The sequence below is a fragment of the Centruroides sculpturatus genome, unplaced genomic scaffold (genome assembly GCF_000671375.1).
Source record: "Centruroides sculpturatus isolate CEXI.00-Female unplaced genomic scaffold, Cexi_2.0 scaffold758, whole genome shotgun sequence".
Lineage (NCBI taxonomy): Eukaryota > Metazoa > Arthropoda > Arachnida > Scorpiones > Buthidae > Centruroides > Centruroides sculpturatus.
In genome coordinates, this window is record NW_019384917.1 from 342,328 (window position 1) to 353,318 (window position 10,991).

Consider the following 10,991-nt stretch of genomic DNA (forward strand, 5'->3'; position numbering starts at 1 on the left):
ATTCCGTTTTATATGAATTCCATGTTGTACGAGTCACTTAGATTTTACAAATACGTGAGCCGTTTACAACCCGGCACACGTATTTGTAAAATCTAAGTGACTCGTACAACATGGAATTCATATAAAACGGAAAAATCAACAGTGTTATAGGAGGGGGTCGACTGTATTAATTATTTAAAAAATATATATATAATTTAAGATTAAGAGATGAAAGTAACATATTACCCATTTTATTTTTTAGATAGAAAAATTTTAAACTTATTATATTATGTTGTATTAGTGTAAAATAGTGCAAAATTATTAGATATTTTATTAATAGAGTTTAATAGAACGAAACTTACCTTTATAAGGGTGTGAAGATCGAATATATCAAGCAGAAACCGTTTTTAATTTATAGCTTTTATAAATAGGTTTACCTGTATCCTATATCCGTGACCTAAATAAGGTAAATGAGGTTTCAAATTACGATCATATGGGTAGAAATCTCTTTATTTTTTATATTAAATTTACATTACAATTCATTAACTCTACCCACAAAGAGAATCATTCTATTCTTCTCATTAATTATGAAGAATAGAAAGGGATGATCAGCACGAAAGTAACTTACAGTAGCAGCTGATCTAGGTTCGTATTCTAAATCTGTTACGAAAGCAGCTTCTGTACCGTTCTGGTTTACGTTCACAACTATTTTTTGGTAGATTTTTGATACAAATAAATTCGAACCTTCATCACATATGCCGGATAAATCGGAAGAATCTTCACGAAAGACACTGTTCATGCCTAATCCATTCAAAAATTCTTTCATTTCTGTAGAGTATTCAAGCCTAAAACTCGGCAACAAAATTTTTATCATGGTTTCTTTCATATTTTTAAGAATTTCTGTCATATCTTTAAGTGAAATTTGCTGCTCTAAATCTCTAATTCCATCTAATTCATTGGGCAATAATATTAACATGCTAATATCGCCTCCATAGTAAGAAAGTTTAACAGCTTCCATCTTTGCATATTTCACATAAGGTACGTTATGATGTAGAATCATCATTTTAACGTACTTATTGGAAGCTTTATTGCCATTATTGTAGAAAGGTAAAGATAGAATTAAATCCCGTGCGAAAGGATTCTGCCAAGATCCTTTAAAGTAAATGGCATTTAACATAAGTAACTTTGTAGAAGGTGAAGGGCGTTTTGTTAAAAAAGTCGAGATCTTATTATTAGTATTTTTAGCCACCCACGTGTTAATTTCACGCAGAATTTCATCCGAATTTCTTGAGAAATTGACGTTCTTCAGTAAGGTTTCGTAGTAAAACTCCAAGTCGTCATTATATCGTTGCAAAATATGAAAACCGGACTGTACCATAAGTGCATTAGCCATTCTAAATATGTATTTATGTTCGGTAGTGGCTTGTAGGTTTAAAATTAATTGTTTAAACGACGAATGGAAATGTTGCAAATCAACTCTTGCTTTTTTATATCCTAGAACGTCCTCCATTTCTTCAGCAGTTTGACCTCTCGCTCCTAAATACAACATTGCCAGCGACGTTGATAAACCAGCTGGTGAAACCAATATATTTCCCACTTCTTTAGCCATTCTTCTATATAAATTAACAGAAAATATGTTGTTGGCGATTGCCAAACTGGAGAGATTAGCCTTGCAACGGTCTAGAGTCGAAGAAGTTGCTACTAATATGCATAACACAGTTAGTGTTAAATGTATTTTCCTCATTATCAAACACTGGAATACAGCCGAGATAAAGCTGAATTGTCTCATAAACTGTCAGTTTATGAGGAAATTCAGCCGGTAAATGTGATAATTGCTGTGAAATTACCAATTAACCGGTGTCGCGAGTGATACTTTGAAAGTGTCAGATGAAGTATAAATACAAATAAATTATATTTTACATAAAAAATTTATCATGCTTAATCAACAGTTTGTCGCCCTAAATTAGCATTACGCTATTGTCCTTGTTTAAATTAGTGTCAATAGTCATAGTGGCTAGAAAAGTAAAATTATCATTTAATTTAATTAGTTATAAAGGCAAACTAGGTAAAGAGTATGTAGGTGGGAAGCTGTAATAAAAATAAAGATAAAACTGTAACGTGGTTTCAGATTCATGTGAAATTAAATAGAAAACATAATTTAATGAATAAAAATTATTAACCAGAAAATTGATGGGTTATTTACAACTAAAAGGGCCATCAGTGGCCAAGCGGTTCCATTCCTTGAACACTGGGAGTTCGTGTCTCGCCAGGACATGCTGGCCGCGTGGAGTTTACCGGATTTTCTTCAACGCTTGAATAAGGCCCTTAAAAAGACCTTCCGGAAGGCATCTCTCTAGCCAGATCGCCCAAGCGTTGCGTTGCCATAACTTAAACAAAACTAAAGGTGGAATTGTAATTCACCTGTTGGAGAAAAACATTTCGGTTGGCCTTATTTTCATCCATCTTTAAAACATGAGCACGAGTTTTAGGTTATAATATATAATGGTGCAGGATGTCGAGTCTGGAGGACCCGTGTTCGAGAACGGTTCGGGATCTTCAGGAAGTTTTTATGGGAGGTCTGTCCTAAATTTTTCGGGCTGTGTCCTTCACACACCCAGGCTATCTTGGCCTGGCGAATCCACGATGCGCATGTTTAAAAAGGCCCGGTTACTGCCCGCAAAGCGGAAACGTCAAAAATGAAAAGAAAGTAGTAGCGATTGTTATAATTGTTCGTGAACAGGTATTCATATTTGCATGAAAATCTATGATGATTTATATATGTTTGTATATTGCAACGCAACTCGCGGGAAATCTGTCGAGGGGACGTTCTATGGAAATTGGCCCTATTTAGGTGTTACAGGAATGAAGAAAACCGGAAAATTTCAAGTGGCCGCTCGTTTAGCCAGGTGCGAACCCACGACAAACTATTATTATTCTGTTGTTTTATAGACTCGGCTACTGGTGGGCCATAAATTATATATGAAAAATTCATTGGTATTTTTTATGTTTTTGTCAAACCTCATTATATACATATTTAAAGAAATAATAGAGAATTTACAGAACTATCTTGGCTCATACTTTATCATTTATGTTAGTACTAATTTTTTAAATAATTAACTCTACTATTATTAAATCAACAAGCAAATCTAGTTTTATTGGAATCTATTAAATTTACAGCTTAGTTGACAATTTATGGTTTGTCCACACTTCCCATAAATAGTATCAATTTGCTTCTATTATCTACGATATAAAACAGGAAGGGGTGATTTGCATGGAATTGTTCAACACGTGGGTTCACTATGATGCTTACTGGTACAATTACCACTCCAGTTACCCCAGCAGCTTCGCTTCCTTCCTCATTAACCTCTATGACAGCTTTGTGTACCACTCGATCCACGTACAAATTTCTACTTCCTGTCATTCCAGACAAATCGGCATCCCGACCGAATAAACTTTTAAATCCAAATCTCTCTAAATCTTCTTTTAGTTCTCGAGAATATTCAAATTTAAATTTTGGAAGAGTGACGTTTACCTCACTTTTTCTAAAATGAGTGAAGAAATTTTTGAAAATATCGTTGGACATTTCTCTCTTCAGCCTATCTACACCATCTCTTTCGTAAGGGAGAACAATCAACATGCTGATGTTCTTTCCATCGTAGGGCAGTTGCAGCACCTTGTAACGCCTGTGCGGATTGTCCAAGTATGGGAAATTATCCTTTATTGTCATCATGGGTGCAACCACTGCGTTATCTGCTCCGTCGTAGTAAAATGGCTGCTGAACGGTTTTGTCAGTTTTGAAAGGCTTAGCCCATAATCCTTTGAAGTAAACGGCATTTAGCAAGACTAAGCGCGTAGCGGTATCCAATGTGTCGACGAGTTCTGTTATTTTTCCATGCGTTTTCTCAGAAACCCATCCGTTAACTGTTCGTATGGCTTCGGCGTTGTCTCTAACAAAGTCCACTTCTTTGACCAGAGAATCGTAGTATCTCTGTAAAGTCTGCTTATATTCTGTCAGGATGGGATAATCAGCCTGAGTAATCAGAGCATTAGCGATTTCGAGCGTATATTCCGAACCGTTGCTTCTCAGATGATTGAACAATCTGTGGTACACTTGAGGAACACCGAGGTGCAAAGCCTCGACAAGAACATAACCTGGCATGCCTAATTCTACACGCGTTTGGCCTTTGGCTGCTATGAAAATCTGGCTCATTGCAGTAGAGATGCTTAGAGGAGAAATGAAGACGTTCTTCTGATCTTGGCTTATGTTTCTGAAGAAATCGAAACCGAACATGACATTGTTAACCATGGAAACGGTGTCTATGACAAATTCAGGCGTGTACGCATCTGCAGCAAAAACCGTAAGTAGTATGGACAGAAACGAATACCAGCGAGCCATTTTGAACCTGAATAAGAATGCAGGAATTTATATATAAATTTTAATTCTGTAGAGAATTAAGATTTTGACTATGGATAAAATTACCTGGTTCGATTGCGACTCGGTTAAATAGCGAAGTATTTACGAAAATATGTAGTTTATATAATGAATTTTTATCTCTTTTTGTCTGAAGATAGTTAAATTTAGTAATATTCCACATGTTCAGTTCTCAGGTTGTTGAAGGGCATTAAAATGTGTTTATATTCAAGGCCATCTAACAGATATCGCGTAATATTTGAAAAATTTATTATACCACAAAGGATATAAAATTATAATTTATTGTTAGAGTATATAAATTTTGATTATTTTGAATTTCTATGTAAGAGAGAGAGAGAGAGAGGTAATTGAAATCTTTATTTTACAATTTATTTCAATACATTTGAATGGAAACTATCTTGACTAGGAATTTTGCTATCTTTATGAAGTTACTTGTAATTGATAATTGATAATGTTATATTTATTGTGTAATTAAAGATATGAGAATAATAAATTTTATGATTTATTTGTCGAAACTTATATTTTTGTTTATGAATTAACTAGCAGATAAGCCCAACTTTGTTTGGGCAAAAAGTAAGAATAGCGAAGATTAAGATATTTACATTATAGCCAATCTTACCCGTTTTCACAGAATGGAAGTAACACCAGTGGCCAATTTTGGTGGTTTGTTTCAATACTGCGTTTGTGGCAAATAGATTCAAATAATGGGTCTAAAAATATTTTCGATGTTTCGCAAAATCGCAAAAAACCGCATTTGCGCCTGTAAATCTTGCACGCTGCTTTCTCTTAACACTTCCATTGTTACTCAACACTTCCATTCTTAACACTTCCATTGTTAACACTCCCATTCTAGCACTTCCATTCTTAACACTTCCATTGTTAACACTCCTATTGCTAGCACTTCCATTCTTAACACTTCCATTGTTAACACTTCCATTGTTAACACTTCCACTATTAACACTTCCATTGTTAACACTTCCATTCTTAACACTTCCATTGTTAACACTCCCATTGCTAGCACTTCCATTCTGAACACTTCCATTGTTAAGGAATACACATGTTTCATCCTCACGTGGTACCCTACTAAAGCGCAGTTAAAAACAAAAAATTGCATCTAAAATAGTACAGTAGAAGCTGAGTTCTTTAGGATAAACCTTAATCCTCTTCCTCTCTCTCCTGTGGGGGGAATATACGCTCGAAATCGCTAATGCTCTGATTACTCAGGCTGATTATCCCATCCTGACAGAATATAAGAAAACTTTACAGAGATACTACGATTCTCTGGTCAAAGAAGTGGACTTTGTTAGAGACAACGCCAAAGCTGTACGAACGGTTAACGGATGGGTTTCTGAGAAAACGCATGGAAAAATAACAAAACTCGTCGACACGTTGGATGCCGCTACGCGCTTGGTCTTGCTAAATGCCGTTTACTTCAAAGGATTATGGGCTAAGCCTTTCAAAAAAGACAAAACCGTTCAGAAGCCATTTTACTACGATGGAGCAGAAAACACAGTGCTTTGCACCCATGATGACAAATGTGAATGCACAATTCACAATGTTGACCTAGTTATTTATTACTAGCAGATAAGCCCGGCGTTGCTCGGGCAAAAAAGTAACGATAGCGAAGATTAAGATTACAGTAGAGCGTCGTTTATCCGAATGAATTGGGGACTCGGGTTGTTCGGAAAATCGATATTTCGGATAACCGATTATGCACGAAAAAATATATTAACCTATTCCATGTTGAAATTTTTCTCCGTTGCGTGTCGCTTCGCGTTGAATTTTCGTTGATGTTAAGCCTAACGTAAACTTTTTAAAATAATAACCGTGGCTATTGTATCGTTAAAAATTATTTTTATATTTTGTACAAACAAAATAAATATATTGAAAAATATATAAAAAAAAAAAAAAATTATACTTTAGAAGTTGATCTAGTATCAAAAACGTTCGATTCGGCACGACACAAAGTCCTCAGAAAAACACAACACAAAAGTGCCAGTGCTGCCAGCTAAAACACACACATCAACAAAAAAAAATTGGAGTAGCCCAAGATATAGCCAAAGATTGCAGTGCCACAGTACTAGCGAAAATTTAAATTTGCCGACTGGAATTCTTTCGGATAATTGACTTTCGGATAAACGACGCTCTACTGTATTACATTACAGCCTATCTTACCCTTAGTGAAACCTAATTCTTGCATTCTGTTAATGCAAGAATTAGGTTTCACTGTTTCCAGACTAATTAATTTTTAAATGGGACTAAAAATATGTTCGATTTTCCGCAAAAAACCGCATATTTGTCTGTAAATCTTGCACGTCGCTTTCTCCTAACACTTCCATTATTGTCACTTCCATTCTTAACACTGCCATTGTTGACACTTCTATTGTTGACATGTCCATTGTTACTTAACGCTTCCTTTACATTCGTGGCTTCTGAGGTTGTGTGGCACTCTGGGAGTGACGATTGCCAAATTGGCAGTGTGGCGCACTGGCGATTGCCAAATTGGAGAGATTATTCTTGCAATGGTCTAAGAACTTGCTACTAATATATATAACACAGTTAGTTTTAAATGTATCTCCCTCATTATCAAAGACAGGAACACAACCGACATACAGCTGAATTGTCTCGTAAACTGTCAGTTTATGAGGCGATTCAGCCAGTAAATGTGATAATTGCTGTGAAATTACCAATTAACCGGTGTCGCCAGTGATACTTTGAAAGTGTCAGATGAAGTATAAATACAAATAAATTATATTTTACATAAAAAATTTATCATGTTTAATCAACAGTTTGTCGCCCTAAATTAGTATTACGCTATTGTCCTTGTTTAAATTAGTGTCAATAGTCATAGTGGCTAGAAAAGTAAAATTACCATTTAATTTAGTTAGTTATAAAGGCAAATAGGTAAAGAGTATGTAGGTGGGAAGCTGCGATAAAAATAAAGATTAAACTGTAACGTGGGTTCAGATTCATGTGAAATTAAATAGAAATGTAATTTAATGAATAAAAATTATTAACCAGAAAATTGATGGGTTATTTACAACTAAAAGGGCCCATCAGTGTCCAAGCGGTTCCATTCTTTGAACACTGGGAATTCGTGTCTCGCCAGGACAGGCTGGCCACGTGGAGTTTACCGGATTTTCTTCAACGCTTGAATAAGGCCCTTAAAAAGACCTCCCGGAAGGCATCTCTCTAGCCAGATCGCCCAAGCGTTGCGTTGCCGTAACTTAAACAAAACTAAAGGTGGAATTGTAATTCACCTGTTGGAGAAAAACATTTCGTTTGGCCTTACTTTCATCTATCTTTAAAACATGCGCACGAGTTTTAGGTAATGGTGCAGGATGGTCGAGTCTGGAGGACCCAGGTTCGAGCCCGGATCGGGATCTTCAGGAAGTTTTTATGGGAGGTCTGTCCTAAATTTTTCGGGCAGTGTTCTTCACACCCAGGATATCTTGGCCTGTAGTGAATGTTATAATTGTTCGTGAACAGTCATGTTCCAGAACAGGTGTTCATATTTGCATGAAAATCTATGATAATTTATATAAGTATACGGTGAAAACTGCTTAGGCGATGATCACCTGCATTCGACGGGCACCTGTAAAAACGGGCAAAAATTTCTGGCATCCAATAGTTTGTTCATAGTTTTCGTATACAGTAAGTTACCTGTATTAAACGACCACCTGTGTAACGCGTCCGCGGGCCTCGATTTTTGGTACGGAACAACATACAACTGTAATAAGCGACCATCTGATAAGTATAAAATACAATACTAATATGGTCCTATCTTTGAAAAATAATCCGCTTATTTTCGCTCACCTCGAGTTTTGCCTAGTAGAAATGGCTAAAAAGTGCGCAAAATACGGTATTGCAGCACCACCTGTATTGGACGATCACCTGTCTAAACGACCACTTTTTGAAGGAAGCGTGGGTGGTGGCCATAGAGAGGTTTTACTGTATTTGTTTGTACTGTATATGGTAACGCAACTCACGGGCAATCTGTCAAGGGGACGTTCTATAGAAACTGACCTTATTTAGGTGTTACAGGAATGAAGAAAATCGGAAAACTTCGTGTCCAGGTGCGAACCCACGACCAACTACTATTCTGTCGTTTTATAAACTCGCCTACTGGTGGGACGTAAATTATATATGAAAGGTTCATTGGTATTTTTTATGTTTCTGTCAAACCTCTCTACTTTAGAAAGAGGTTTGACACTGTTAAAGAAATAATAGAAAATTTNCCCACGACCAACTACTATTCTGTCGTTTTATAAACTCGCCTACTGGTGGGACGTAAATTATATATGAAAGGTTCATTGGTATTTTTTATGTTTCTGTCAAACCTCTCTACTTTAGAAAGAGGTTTGACACTGTTAAAGAAATAATAGAAAATTTACAGAACTATTTTGGCTCATACTTTATCATTTATGTTACTAATAATTTTTTAAATAATTAACTCTACAATTATTAAATCAACAAATAAATGTAATTTTATTGAAATTTATTAAATTTACAGCTTAGTTGACAATTTATGGTTTGTCAACACTTCCCATAAATAGTATCAATTTGCTTCTATTATCTACGATATAAAACAGGAAGGGGTGATCTGCAAGGAATTGTTCAACACGTGGGTTTATTATGGCGCTTTCTGCTACAATTACAGCAGTTACCCCAGCAGCTTCGCTTCCTTCTTCATTAACCTCTATGACAGCTTTGTGTACCACTCGATCCACGTACAAATTTCTACTTCCTGTCATTCCAGACAAATCGGCATCCCGACCGAATAAACTTTTAAATCCAAATCTCTCTAAATCTTCTTTTAGTTCTCGAGAATATTCAAATTTAAATTTTGGAAGAGTGACGTTTACCTCACTTTTTCTAAAATGAGTGAAGAAATTTTTGAAAATATCGTTGGACATTTCTCTCTTCAGCCTATCTACACCATCTCTTTCGTAAGGGAGAACAATCAACATGCTGATGTTCTTTCCATCGTAGGGCAGTTGCAGCACCTTGGTTAGTTTTAAATGTATCTCCCTCATTATCAAAGACAGGAACACAACCGACATACAGCTGAATTGTCTCGTAAACTGTCAGTTTATGAGGAAATTCAGCTGGTAAATGTGATAATTGCTGTGAAATTACCAATTAACCGGTGTCGCGAGTGATACTTTGAAAGTGTCAGATGAAGTATAAATACAAATAAATTATATTTTACATAAAAAATTTATCATGCTTAATCAACAGTTTGTCGCCCTAAATTAGTATTACGCTATTGTCCTTGTTTAAATTAGTGTCAATAGTCATAGTGGCTAGNGTCAGGATGGGATAATCAGCCTGAGTAATCAGAGCATTAGCGATTTCGAGCGTATATTCCGAACCGTTGCTTCTCAGATGATTGAACAATCTGTGATACACTTGAGGAACACCGAGATGCAAATCCTCGACAATAAAATAACCTGGCATGCCTAATTCTACACGCGTTTGACCTTTGGCTGCTATGAAAATCTGGCTCATTGCAGCAGAGATGCTTAGAGGAGAAATGAAGACGTTCTTCTGATCTTGGCTTATGTTTCTGAAGAAATCGAAACCGAACATGACATTGTTAACCATGGAAACGGTGTCTATGACAAATTCAGGCGTGTACGCATCTGCAGCAAAAACCGTAAGTAATATGGACAGAAACGAATACCAGCGAGCCATTTTGAACCTGAATAAAAATGCAGGAATTGTTATATAAATTTTAATTTTATAGAGAATTAGGATTTTTGACTATGGATAAAATTACCTGGTTCGATTGCGAATAGTGAAGTATTTACGAAAATATGTAGTTTATATAATGAATTTTTATCTCCTTTTGTCTGAAGATAGTTAAATTTAGTAATATTTCACATGTTCAGTTCTGAGAAAGGCATTAAAATGTGTTTATATTCAAGGCTATCTAACAGATATCGCGTAAATATTACGCAATATCTGTTAGATATCGCGTAATATTTATTATATCACAAAGGATATAAAATTATAATTTATTGTTAGAGTAAATAAATTTTGATAACTTTGAATTTTTATGTAAGAGAGAGAGGTAATTGAAATCTTTATTTTACGATTTATTTCAATACCAGTTGACCCCGCTATAACACTGTTGATAATTCCGTTTTATATGAATTCCATGTTGTACGAGTCACTTAGATTTTATAAATATGTGTGCCGGGCTGTGAACGGCTCACGTATTTGTAAAATCTAAGTGACTCATATAACATGGGATTCATATAAAACGGAATTATCAACAGTGTTATAGGGGGGGTCGACTGTACATTTGAATGGAAACTGTATTTTGATTAGAAATTTTGCTATCTTTATGAAGTTACTTGTAATTGATAATTGATAATGTTATATTTATTGTGTAATTAAAGATACGAGAATAATAAATTTTATGATTTATTTGTCTAAACTTAAGTGTTTGTTTATGAATTAATTGTAGTTATAGAGGAGGTGCAAGTGACGTAACATGACTCAGCTCACATATACAGAGACTGCTGAAAGAAGCAAGCGCCATATTGGTTGCTGATTTGACGTTACCTTACTT

The 10,991-nt window shown here is 35.4% G+C and overlaps 3 protein-coding genes across 4 annotated transcripts; all 3 read right to left on the minus strand.

Moving 5' to 3' along the window:
- Positions 1-166: 166 nt before the first annotated feature.
- On the minus strand, positions 167-1,603 carry LOC111631775 (serpin B10-like). The gene has a single exon (XM_023376083.1). It carries the CDS (start codon positions 1,586-1,588, stop codon positions 512-514), a length of 1,077 nt encoding a protein of 358 aa, XP_023231851.1. The 5' UTR covers positions 1,589-1,603; the 3' UTR covers positions 167-511.
- A 1,504-nt stretch (positions 1,604-3,107) lies between these two features.
- Positions 3,108-10,200, minus strand: LOC111631776 (leukocyte elastase inhibitor-like). 2 transcript variants are annotated; one of them, XM_023376085.1, is made up of 2 exons: positions 9,743-10,200; positions 3,108-4,009 (listed from the first exon to the last, which is right to left on the minus strand). In XM_023376085.1, the coding sequence occupies exons 1-2, from the start codon at positions 10,106-10,108 to the stop codon at positions 3,170-3,172; spliced, it is 1,206 nt and encodes a 401-aa protein (XP_023231853.1). In that variant the 5' UTR covers positions 10,109-10,200; the 3' UTR covers positions 3,108-3,169. The 2 variants fall into 2 exon arrangements, with proteins under 2 accessions (XP_023231853.1, XP_023231852.1); XM_023376084.1 differs by lacking the exon at positions 9,743-10,200 and adding an exon at positions 4,460-4,511 and having other exon boundaries at positions 3,108-4,382.
- LOC111631777 (serpin B3-like) lies at positions 8,881-9,415 on the minus strand. The gene has a single exon (XM_023376086.1). It carries the CDS (start codon positions 9,379-9,381, stop codon positions 8,938-8,940), a length of 444 nt encoding a protein of 147 aa, XP_023231854.1. The 5' UTR covers positions 9,382-9,415; the 3' UTR covers positions 8,881-8,937.
- Positions 10,201-10,991: the final 791 nt, after the last annotated feature.

What these genes read in the sequence shown, in the direction of transcription:
- LOC111631775 (XM_023376083.1), bottom strand. Translation starts at nt 1,588, where the DNA reads ATGGCTAAAGAAGTGGGAAATATATTGGTTTCACCAGCTGGTTTATCA.
- LOC111631777 (XM_023376086.1), bottom strand. Translation starts at nt 9,381, where the DNA reads ATGTTGATTGTTCTCCCTTACGAAAGAGATGGTGTAGATAGGCTGAAG.
- LOC111631776 (XM_023376085.1), bottom strand. Translation starts at nt 10,108, where the DNA reads ATGGCTCGCTGGTATTCGTTTCTGTCCATATTACTTACGGTTTTTGCT. An exon ending in CTAATGCTCTGATTACTCAG is followed by an intron (nt 4,010 to 9,742) that starts GCTGATTATCCC and finishes CTGATTACTCAG; the next exon opens with GCTGATTATCCCATCCTGAC.